Source organism: Dichomitus squalens, assembly GCF_000275845.1.
Source record: "Dichomitus squalens LYAD-421 SS1 unplaced genomic scaffold DICSQscaffold_10, whole genome shotgun sequence".
NCBI classification, from domain to species: Eukaryota; Fungi; Basidiomycota; class Agaricomycetes; order Polyporales; family Polyporaceae; genus Dichomitus; species Dichomitus squalens.
In genome coordinates this window covers 279,498-291,404 of record NW_006766892.1, presented here as the reverse complement: position 1 = coordinate 291,404, position 11,907 = coordinate 279,498, and the positions used below count along the sequence as shown (strand labels likewise).

Genomic DNA, 11,907 nt, shown 5'->3' with positions numbered 1-11,907 from the left:
AAAGCGCCCATAGATTGTCATGGATGGTCACAATGCCGAAGACTGCCGATTCAAACACCGCTGTTATCAGTCGTTTGATAGCGAAGTTGGCCGGGGCAACATTGTCGAAGCGCTCAGATTGAAAGTCAGCTTTATCTCGGTCAGTGGCTGAATGTCACGCTCGAGAGACCTCTTCCTATCTTTCGAATACTGCAACCCGGAACCCTTCGGAGACTGAACAAGAAAGTTTATTGAGAATGTTCAGAACACTTTGCGAAGTTACAGAAAGATCGGCGCTGCAGATCTTTTTGTGGCAGCTCACCAAGGTCAGTAAACCCTTGAAACCCTACTGAGATTGACTTGTATCGGGAGCAAATCCCTTCCGATTTCCTTCTTTGTTTTTTACAATGATATTTTTGAAGTACATCTTCTCGCGTGTAACCCGTGCACACTTTTTGACAGGGAAATGCGAGAACTGGAGGCGTGTCAGTAGCTTCTGGGGTCAGGCGCTTAATCCGTAGCTTCTGGGGTCACACTAGTATTGCTCTTTTCGCAACATGAAAGCAGTCGACATCAGATCAGTCCCCTAGTCCGTGCTGCTCTCTCATCAGTTATGTTTTGGGCGGTCGGGAACGCGGACTCTAGGGATGCCTCCGCGTGTCGATGCAACCGCAAAGACCCTCTCCCTAACGGTATCGTGAATTCCACAGTTCGCTGTTTGACGGTACAGCTTGGTTATACTACTCCTCGAATTCATGGCGGACGGTGCAACATGAGTGGATGCGCAGAACCTCCTTCGGCTCGCTCTTCTCCGCCGACAGGGTCATTGGTCGGTCCCCGGCCTCGCGGTGGCCGTTCGCGATCGGATCTCCGGTTTGGGCTATTAGTATGTAGCGCTGCTATGTAGCGTGCAATGCTTTGCACGCATTCATTCTAGCTTTGGGAGACTGTATGCAAGTCAAGGAGCGTGCGAACTGAGAGCGTCATATAAATCCGGGGCGCCGAGTGTTGGTGTTGCACTCCGTGCGTCACGACCGTGGTAGCAACTTTCAGTTTCGAAACCAAGGTCCCAAGAGCTCAACCTTCATCTTCACGCCACCTCATCTGTTCAAGCGCTCGTCTTTATGCCATTTACATGCAGCAACGCAGAGATGGACGTGACAACCATCCCCGGAACGGAGCGATCGCTGTAGTCGGTGCTGGGCTGGCAGGTCTCATCACCGCATACACACTCATTCGCGATGGATTCGAGGACGTGCAGGTGCTAACGCGTGATGCCCACGTTGGAGGGAATTGGGCGCAAGGGAAGACCTACCCTGGTTTGTATCTCAACAGGTATGTATTACACTCGCTTTGCCCATTAGAACGCTCATGTGTTGTCCATATCCAGCGTACATGGCGAATACTGCGTTTCGGCGTTGAGCATGCCTCCTCCCGCGTCAGACTGCGGGCGTACGTCGGGAGACGAGGTAGGCGCGTATCTAGAGACCTTCGGGTCCAAGTTCCTCAAGGACAAGATTCAGTACGGGGTTGAAGTCGTGCGCATCGAGCGACCTCCTTCCGGAACAGGGTGGCGGGTCCGAGTGCACCATCGCAAGACTGGTCTCACCGAGGTTCGCCATTATCGACGTGTGGTGCTATGCACAGGGGTAGGTGCTCTACTCCAGACTCGAGTGCAACCTCGCAAACTGTTGGTATTATGCATAGGGACAAAGCGCGCCAAGATTCCCTCCCAACATGAGCCCAGAGTCTGCAGCTGCATCCGGCTTCAAGGGGATCGTCTTCCATAGCGCCGACTTCGGGTCCAAGTTGAGCGATCTGCTGGCATCTGTCCCTCCCGCCGTATCTAGCGCCGAGCCTGATTCCCCTACGGTACTTGTCGTTGGAGGCGGGAAATCTGCACAAGAGCGAGTGATCGAATATTTGCGCTTCCCTCTATTGACATCTGATCATTGCACTTTTTTAGCATAGCCGCTTACCTTGCTAATGAAGGTCGCAAGGTGACGATCGTGTGCCCGAACTTCGACGCGTTCCTCGCTGCTAGTGAGCCTCTCCCAAATTGGGTGCGAAAGAGCAGGGAAGCGGCGCTAGATCAGTCCTCTCGCGAAACGTGTCATGCTGAGTATCATGCTCCTAGATTGCTCTCCCTATTTTCACCTCATATCTACTTGCGGACGTGGTTGGAGTGAGCTCTTCGCGTATCATATCTTCTTGCACGATACTGACCACCATTAAAGACGATTCGTCCATACTACATGGCTGGGCAAAAAGCTCTTTGACCTTTTCTGGACCGGACTCGTCAGCGCCTCCGTAAGCTCCACAATTCTTGCAACGTCGGCCATTGAGTTCAAACGTTCTGCACACCATCTCAACAGTTCAAGGCTGCTGGCATCCCACTAGGCTCCCCCTTGCGCAACACCGTCTCTCCATTCTGGCACGATCGCGTGAATGACGAAGGCGTCCCGCGTCCGAACGGGTTTCATGCGCTCACTCTCTCCGGAAAGATTTCCGTCGTATCCCCAGCCTACGCTACGAGTTTCGGTACGGACGGGGAGTCGGTCTTACTTGATAACGGAGTGTCCATCCGTGCCAGCGCCATTGTGCTTGCAACCGGCTATCACTCATCGTGGTCTGCCATGTTCGATGGTACTCCCATTTCGTATATGCGCCTCATCTGATGTGTTTGCTCAATTACTCCTTGCAGAAGAGGCCCAAGAGGAATTGGGCCTCAAGCCGCACTTAGCTTACCAAAGCCAGCCCTATCGCTGGGACTATCTGACCCTAAGGGACCCTCCTCCCCTGAACCCAGTCGCTGAACGCTGGTCGTCGTCCATCTATAGGGGTATAGTCCCCGCAAAGAATATCGAGCGCCGCGACTTCGCAGTGAATGGAGCAATCGTACGTCCTCGCTTCATGCAGCACCCTGAAAGCTCCTCATATTGTATTCGTCTTGACAGTTCTCGACACACTTTGGATACATGCTCGAAGTCGGCTCGCACTGGATATCTTCCTACTTCCTCGAGGACGACATGCGTCTCCCTGCGACGTCAGAAGTCGCTCTAGAAGAGACAGAGCGACAGGCTGCATGGCTGAGGCACCGGTACCCGCAGGTCGCACCTACAGCGAATAGCAGCCACACCAGCAATATCGGCTTCTGGGGGTGAGTCGAACATCTCTCTCATACGGCTTGTCGCTCTGACCGTGAACACCATCTCTCCGCAGCTGGCCCCAAGTCGCAGACGATCTGTTGGAGGACATGGGACTCAAGGTGATGCGCAGCGGAGGAACCTGGCTTACGTGGCCATTCCGAGTCGTGAGTGTCAAGGAGATCGCCGGCTTGAAGGAAGAGCGGGATGCGCGACGTGCTCTCAAAGGGACTTCTAAATATGCGGGATCTCCTTGATGTATGCTCCGACGATTGTGATTGCTTTCCTCGTCGAGCCCTCCGCATGCGCACCAAACTAGACTTACAGAACTGTGAAGGTGCGTCACGAGGCCCCCCTGCAAGCGGACATTGTTGGTCAAGCACACTTCCCCCTTGGCATCCCTTGACTAACAAACTTCGCTGTTCGGAACTTGGAATGATGCAGAGCGGGGGATCCTGGCCGACCCTGGTCGTTCAAGGTGATCGACCTCGACGAGATCAGGAGGAACGCAATGCGAAACGAGTCATGAAGATATCACAAACCACAATCAAAGCTACTCTGTGCGCAGAGGCTGTCACTGACAGGAACAATAGGATTATGTCGAACTGTCATGACATTTTCACTTGCACTATGCTTGATTCCAGTAAGATTGCAAAGGAACCATTGTCCACTTAATAGTACTGAAAAGTATATACGGTGTGTTAGGTGTAGGTGTCGCATAGGACCCTCGACTCTAGTGCTCTAGCTGGATGTCGCAAATACAGACTTAGATACCACATATCCACATCACCGATCGCTATCCTGGAAGTCTGGAGATACTAATCTCACCTCGAGCCGGCCATCGCATAGAGCTTCTCTTTGTCACCGCTTTCATCGACCAAGGCACGAAGCATGCCCTTCTCGTTCTTGAGAAGCTCAGCTGGAGCGCCAAACTCGGCCTAAACGATGCGTCAGTGACGACATACGACATTAAACTGCCCTTAAACTTACAATGCGACCGGCATCAAGCACGAGCTGGGAGGAAAATGCAAGTGAGCCAAATAGGAGATCAGCAAGATGGACGGGATACGCACGATTTTGTCCGCGTCCATGATTGTCTGCAATCGATGCGCGATCGTAAGAAGGGTAACATCATTACCCAACTCCTCGCGAAGTGACTTTTGAATCACTTCATCGGTCTCATAATCTGCAACCAAAGTGCTCAGGACCTCTCACGAATCTGCCGGCAATTTGGAGGAACGTACCAATAGCAGATGTCGCTTCATCGAGGATGAGCAGCTTGCTCTGACGCACGATCGCACGAGCGAGTGCGAGTATTTGACGCTGGCCAACGGAAAGGTTGCTTCCACCACTAGAGATCTGCGAATCAAGCGTGATGCGTCCTTCTTCCGTATCGCTCTGCAAGGAGAACAGACCCGCGGCACGCAGGGCATCATTCAGGACAGCATCATCATACTGCGAGAATGGATCGAGGTTCTCGCGGAGTGTGCCGCTGAGAAGTTCCGGGACTTGAGGGATGATGGTGATGTGCGAGCGGAGAGCATCGAGGTTGACAGAGTCTGTGGCGATACCATCATAGTAAACCTTGCCCTCAGTTATAATCAAACGGAGAAGCGCGAGAGTCAACGAGCTCTTGCCACTGCCCGTCCGACCAACTAGAGACTTTTGAGCGCAGGAACGCAGCGTGCAGTGGGTTACATAACCCACCAATTCCGACACGCTCGCCAGACTTGACCTCGAAAGAGATCTCGTGGAGAACACGAGGACCGTCTACCGAGTAGCGGGCGGAAAGCTTCTCTACACGGAGACTCCCGCTAGCAGGCCAGTATGCGGGAGGAATCCCATCGCTAGTAGGTTTTTCTTCCTGCTCGATCGTGACGTATTGCTGAATTCGTTCCAGGCTAACGACCCCTTGAGATCTGCAATACGACTCAATGTGACGAAGCGGTCCATAGCGCACCTGTTTCCGTTCACTTCAAACTCGTTCAGGACACGAATCCACCACAAAATCATGCTGCTGAAACCGACTTGATTGGCAGTCAATCAATCCGCAATCACCTAGATTCAGGGGACACATACCGGCCATATTCAAGGAGAAACCAATGTTCGCCGCCCTAGTTTTCGCTCCATACACGAGATATGCGGCGAGGCAGGAAGCGAACAGAGACCCAAGAGCCTCGATGCGGATGGAGACCCAGCGATTGAGATTGTAGAACGTACGCGCCGCACGGACATACTTATCGATCCTGCGGTACGACTCCTGCCTAAAGTACTCCTGAGCCCCATAGGCACGAATGGATGCTATGAGATCCGTTCAGTGCACGAAAGTATAGCATGTGTAGGGAAGCAACTCACTCAAGCCGGCGATAGCAGCACCAAAGTGGCCAAGGACGGGTGCCTTGGCGTTGGACATCTCGCGCTTTACGGACAGCTGGGCCTTGATATAGATTTGACCACACCAAGAACCAATGGCGGAAATGACGACACCCGGGATGATGAAGATAGGGGAGAACGTGACAACAGCAAGGAACTTCCCGAGCATTGCTACGGTCAGCTCGATGAGCCAGTTGAGGGTATTCGCGAGTTGGCCATCAACTGTAATGTAGTCAGCTACAGCCGCTCTAGTCATATTCCATGCGCGTACGTACTGCACTGTATATCCTGAGTGCAACGGGCGATGATTCTGGACGTGGGTGTTTTGTCGAGCCATCTCAACGTCGCGCTGAGCACGGAGCGAATCAACGTCGCATGAATCGAACGAGATGCCCGGAGGACACCGAACAGATAGATGACGAAGCTGGAGCAATACAAGGTGATACCGGTAATGAGCATAACGTTGTAAACCGTGAGGTAGCTATGATTCTCTATGAGCACTGATATTCGGCTGGACGCGAAGGGAAAGCCACTCACTATGCCACATTAACGTCGCTCGGATTGGTGTCCTCGTATTGCTGAGCCCAATATCCAAGCCACCAGGTCTCAACGACATTGAAAAACTCGCACAAGCCCAACAGGACCAGCACCCCGAGCCAGAAGAGGAGTGTGTAGCCGCCAGTCATACTTGACAGGTATAGACGTACTGCGGGAGGAATGATTATGAGTCGCCCCATCCCTCTCTCTCACTCAAAGTAGATAACGGGACTCACGAGCCTGCCAACTAACATGCCCCTCAGAGATTTCCTCGGCGACGATAAGCTTGCCATCACCCTTCTTGGGGGCTGCTTCGTCGTCAGGCTCGACGGCATCGACCTCGCCTTCGCTCTTCTTGAGCTCCTCGCGCTGATCTCCGAACTCGCGGGATAACGTCTGGTCCTTGGCAAGGGCCTTGGAGAGCGTGCCTTCACTAGCAACGCGCCCGTCGGAACTGAGAGAGACGACAAAATCCGCAATGGGGCTCGTGATCGCCACATTGTGCGTCTGCGGACCGCCCCCTTTAGCATCCCAGCAACAACTATGTAGGGAGAAAAAACACCACATCACATACCACGAGGATGACGGTGCGTCCGCGGAGCAAGTCGCCCTTGAAGCACTTGTCTACAATCCACCGCGCAGTGTGCACGTCCAGGGCCGCAAGCACGTCGTCCAGCAGCAAAATCTCCGCTTTCGAGTACACAGCTCGCGCGAGTGTAATCCGTGCCTTTTGCCCTCCACTCAACGTGAGCCCCTTCTCGCCGACCTCAGTCAAGTCGCCCGCGTCGAAGAGCGAGAGGTCGCGCTTGAGCGCACACTGCTCGAGAACCTTGTTGTACCGCTCCTCGTCGTACGGCGCGCCGAAGAGAATGTTGTCCTTGATTGTCTCATTTTGTACCCACGACTCCTGCGCCGCGTACGCGATACCGCCCGCGCGTGGGAGGCTGACGTACGAGTCAGGGCCGTTCGGAATGTAGTGCAACTCTCCAAGAAGCGCCATCAGCAGCGAAGTCTTACCCGACCCTGTAGGGCCTAGGATTAGGTTGATTCGTCCGCGCCTGAACGTTACCTCATCCTCGATACGAAGGGTGAAGTTACGGCGGTTCGGGCCGGGGGTGCCGGGTGTCTTGGAACCGTCGTTGTCCTTCGACCAGGTGAAGGACGCACCGCGAATGCCGATCACGTCGCTCTCGACAGTGCGGGGCGGGACGACAGCCTCGGCGGCCGCGGCGTCCTTCTCGTCAAATTCATCGAGGAGCTCAGTCTTGTTCAGGAAGTCAGTGATACGGTCGAGGGACACCTTGGCCTGGATGATTGGTGGCAGATAACCAAAGAGCTGGTGGAGCTGATCACGGAGGATGTCAAAGACTGGAGCCTATCGGTCAGAACGCAAGGCACATCGTGAATGAGGCTCTAATCTCACCAGCCATAGCCGAGAACACGCGCGAGGCGGTCAGCACTTGGCCAGCAGCGAGAGTCTATAGGATCCTCGTTAGGATCATCGACACCCCAAAGACTGAGGACGCTGATAACGTACGTATGTGGCAAAGGTGGCAACCATCGTGACGATTGGAATCACGAAGCTACACAGTTTGTTAGTGATTAAGCGCGTAAAGCAAGAACATTGGAAACGGACTTGACGTTGCCGTTGATCAGCTCGAGTATCTTATACTTCCGGATGAATAAAAGCTCGCCCTCTCGCTTGTCCGCCAGTCTATCGGTCACGCGAGGCTCCCAACCAAACAGCTTGATCATGCGGATGACGCTCATGGCTTGACACTCTCTTGAGCATTCCCTCGGATAACACAAATTTGGCAAAAGAACATACTCTCGGTCACGTTTTGCACACGCGCATCGGTCTGGGATACGGCAAATGAATCTTCCATACGATGGAGAACGACACATTGAGACATTGCGTACCTTCTTCATTTTTTCCTGCTGAACACCTTGGATCTTGGAAGCGATGTATCCAGGAATAGGGAAAAGGAGGATCATGGCGATCATCCCCACAAACGCACTACAAGCGGCCCTGAGGACCAGACAGATTGCACACTCGAGTTTTGGGACCTACCTCCATCCAAGGATCGAGTACAGGAAGAAGACCGACAATCCAGCCTGCACAGGCGCATAGAGCACTGCCCAAAGGAAGCCAGTGTGAGAACCTATGCACTCAGGGCAGACTCAAGAAAACACGCACAGACGAACAAGAAGTCACGACCATCGATGACGTTGTTCAAGTCCGTTGATACCAAGTTGTTGATCCTGCCAATCAGGTTTCCAGTTGGCGTCGACTCCTTCTTGGGCTCGGGCGCAGGCTCCTCCGTCTTCTTTGCGGGTTCCTTCTTCTTCGCAACCGCTGTCGCTGTCGTGCTCGTGGCGCTGAGCGTGCTGGCACGCACGATCGTCTCGTCCTCGCTTCCGCTCGAGCTCGTGCCGCCTGCATCAGCCTCCGTCGGATCGGGCTCGGCAATGGATGCGTTATCTGGGGTCTGCGCGGCGGTCGTCGCACGGCTTGGGGCGGGAGTGTCAACCGTTTCCGCCTTCATGCGGATGCGGAGCGAGTGATCGAAGATGAGCTGCGTGATGATGGCTTCGCAGCGGACGAGCATGCGTGTCTAAGTGAAAGGCCCATCAGTACTCGCACAAATGAAGTATGGCAACCGACACTTACGGTGTTGAATATGTAGTATTGGAAGGCAGCGGACCCAAGGATCGGTCCGAAGAACAGCCACGAGATCCAGACCCATGGACGCACCACGGCTCCCTCCCCGTTGGTCTCAAGATACCTGATCTTTGATGAGCAGCCATTCCGACACGCGATACCAAGTTAAACACGCACTGGAGCAGCTGATAGATCCCGATGGGACTTGTGAATGTAGCAACAACCTATCCAAAACTGAGCAATAGTCCTATCCACCAGTCGCCCATTTCTTACTCGGAGAAGTATGAGCACGGACAGCACCGTGTACTCCCATCGGAAGACAGTCATGAGACTCCAGAAGACATGACGTCTCTTGCCGGCTTGGAAGGGGTCGAGAATCTGTTGTGTCTGAGACCAACCGGAAAGACCAAGAATCGTAGAATACCTACCGGGAACGCCCTGGCAACGAGGTGTTTGGCACGATCGTAATCTGCAATTGGTGGAAGCTCCTCGTATGGGAGGTGGGGAACTTTATATGCCTTCCAAATGATGTTGTCGAGCCAGCTGAAGACAGACATGGACAGGATAGATGCCGTTTGCTCGGGGTTCACATTCTCGGAGGGCTCCTGAGCTGAAACGTTATGACGGACCCACGGGTGAGCGAGCTGGCCGCGCACCTTGGGATCGACAGGGATGTACTGGCGTGGCACCACCAGAGGAATGATGACGGCAGCGAAGGTCAAAACGCCGACCTTCGCCCATAGGAGGGATCCCTCTGAGGCATCAGCAGGCTGGAGAGTGAAAGTCGCGAGCGGCCAGAGATCACGATACACGTAAACGATCCAGGTCACAAGGAGAACGGTCACCAAATGTCTCGTTACGAGCCTGCTCAGATGCAGATTCGTAACCAGAGACGCGAATCCCAGCAAAGACAAGTAAGCCTGTGAGATGCGCGTCGGTCAAAACGGATCGGGATAGTTGCGGAGGCAGGCGTACGTATGTCCCAATGAACCCAAACGCAACCCAACGCGGATCAAAGGAGTACTCCGAGTCGTCGTTACGGTCGTTCAAGATGAGCGTTGCGATAGACAGGCCCAAGAGTGCGAGAGTGGAGAGGAAGCGGACGACCTTGAACCCATAGATAACAGGACCGCCCAGCTGTGCAACGTGTGAGAGAGGTTGACCGTCGCTCCCCGTAGCCTCGATGTCGTCAGCGCCGTCGCCCTCTACATCAGACTTGGAGAGTCTTGCAAGTATCCTTCTGACGGGAGTCGCACGAGCGGTGAGTTGGAGAGCGAGGACAAATGCGGATACCACCGCGACTCCCGCGGGATACGCGAGTGTATTCTTCCATATCCTCGTTCTTGGTGGGTATCATTGCGTGTCAATATATCTTGTTGTATGCGCTGCTGGGAGATTGCACGTACTGTTCGTCGCTGTCGGCAGTCCGGTACGCATTGTATGTCCCAGAAGGATGAGCCAGCAAGGTAAGCCTGTCCAACACTGTCTGAGACGACTGCAGCCACGTCGGCGCGAGCCAGGTGGCGGCCATGGCGGAGAACAAGAAACAGAGACGGTGGTGGACGCGTTCCGAGGTGCAGACAAAGATATGTACGTTGCTGACTCCCAACCTGCCCCCCGGCCCCGCCTGTGCCAACCATCGCCCGTCTGACCGCGTCTACGACTCGCAACTGCCGTTTTTAGTGTCGATCGCACTCAGGTCAGCACCGAGATCTCGATTTCATCAGCTTCCTGTGACGCGTTCGGTCACAACCCTTCAGTCAACGCGCGACCATGTTGTAAACGTATCCATCGCTCTCGGCCACGTCCCCATGACTTTCGAGCGACTACGGCACAGAGTCTGAGCATTCTCAGAACCTTGCGATTATCGTCTGCGAAGTGTAATTCGAATTTCGCCTGAAGGTTGTTTCTGCGGTTGTTTTGTCATCAGTGTTCTGCCGCCAAGGCACAAAGCGTAGTCTCTCCACAGCATGTTCCTCGTGCAAGCGTTGACCTTTCGCCATCAGGAACATACCCGGAAGATGGGAATGCCGCGTATGTACAGTTTTCCAGCTCGAGTCATAGTTCCACCTGATCCCCGCAGTATCAACGCCATTCATGAGCAACGCTCCATTGCTGTAATGTGCAACCTGCTCATCTCTACAAACCCACTGATTCCTCACACTACATGTACACTGACAGACGCAAATGACTCGAGCTTCAACGCCGCCACTATCAATGGACTGCAATAATGAATGTTTGACGGGATATCGCGTCAGCTGTTGATAAGGAAGCACCACGATCACCTGATACCAGAGCTCCGGCATTGAGCTGAGTACCTAATAAACAATCTCGTCAGAGGCTCAAGGTATTACGGCGCGCACCCACGTCCCAAACATCCTGAGCTGGCCACGACTTTGCTCAGAAGGATAGTTTCGAGTGGGGTTGGCGTGTGAGTAACTCTGGACGAAACAACCTTCCAGGCCTTCCGGGTGCCTGCATGATCGAGCTGGTCTCTCAGGCTTGCGAAATGGGACTCGTAGACCTGGCCGGCATAGCAGCAGCCTCCAGGACATCAGTGTGGGGCAGAGTCCGAAGATATGTCGTGTTCTTGAGGTAAAGCAGTGCTCTCTTGGTGACAAAGACAACACATCGTCGCACCAGGCTGTGACAAGTGGTATGAATGTGCCTCTTGCGATTGTCAGGAGCTCGAGTGCAGAAATTTGCTAGGTGCACCGCCGCATATGTTTCGCCGGCGATACCATGGAGTGCTCCGCGGAGGTGTCTGTCTGTATCACCTGTCGTGAGCAGAGGTTTATGAGACACTGAGTCGTGTATCCTATAGTGTTTAGTATGTAACCCACGATGTTGACATATCTCGAGACCCGCTATAGTCAAGCATAAGCACTATCCTGGGCGGGTAAGGAAGGGAGGCAGGATCTCAGTACGCCACTCCATAGAAATCGAGGCGGAGGTCTTTCGGTACCCTTCCTTTCTTCCTTGCCTGCCCCTACTTACGGCTTCGAAACACTCCGGCTGGTGACATCCGACAGCGAAGAGCCAAGACACCGCGAAAGCTCCTCGGAGCTCCCAACACACGTCGACGAGGTGGCGATAAGCGAACTCAAGGACAGCTTACGTCGATGCAGATGCAACCGGACGCATCGCGTACGCACTTCTTCCCGGGCTTGGAGCTGATATTGCGGCTTCCAAGCACGCCCTCAATTGCTG

The 11,907-nt window shown here is 54.0% G+C and overlaps 2 protein-coding genes across 2 annotated transcripts; one reads left to right on the top strand and one right to left on the bottom strand.

The window, feature by feature from the left end:
• Positions 1-1,114: 1,114 nt before the first annotated feature.
• On the top strand, positions 1,115-3,408 carry DICSQDRAFT_161099 (FAD/NAD(P)-binding domain-containing protein; the record flags this gene model as incomplete). The annotated part of the gene is made up of 10 exons (XM_007364865.1): positions 1,115-1,314; positions 1,370-1,628; positions 1,687-1,886; positions 1,946-2,056; positions 2,117-2,164; positions 2,217-2,289; positions 2,355-2,625; positions 2,684-2,877; positions 2,937-3,139; positions 3,202-3,408. The coding sequence occupies 10 exons, from the start codon at positions 1,115-1,117 to the stop codon at positions 3,380-3,382; spliced, it is 1,740 nt and encodes a 579-aa protein (XP_007364927.1). The 3' UTR covers positions 3,383-3,408.
• A 541-nt stretch (positions 3,409-3,949) lies between these two features.
• Positions 3,950-10,264, bottom strand: DICSQDRAFT_104522 (uncharacterized protein; the record flags this gene model as incomplete). Its single annotated transcript, XM_007364864.1, has 26 exons — positions 10,104-10,264; positions 9,673-10,039; positions 9,354-9,617; positions 9,126-9,302; positions 8,971-9,075; positions 8,875-8,921; positions 8,707-8,821; positions 8,233-8,650; positions 8,107-8,170; positions 7,956-8,052; positions 7,864-7,894; positions 7,672-7,807; positions 7,573-7,618; positions 7,459-7,513; positions 6,610-7,403; positions 6,272-6,542; positions 6,036-6,204; positions 5,774-5,979; positions 5,481-5,720; positions 5,205-5,426; positions 5,086-5,152; positions 4,833-5,026; positions 4,370-4,780; positions 4,199-4,311; positions 4,116-4,139; positions 3,950-4,063 (listed from the first exon to the last, which is right to left on the bottom strand). Exons 1-26 carry the CDS (start codon positions 10,226-10,228, stop codon positions 3,950-3,952), a joined length of 4,872 nt encoding a protein of 1,623 aa, XP_007364926.1. The 5' UTR covers positions 10,229-10,264.
• Positions 10,265-11,907: the final 1,643 nt, after the last annotated feature.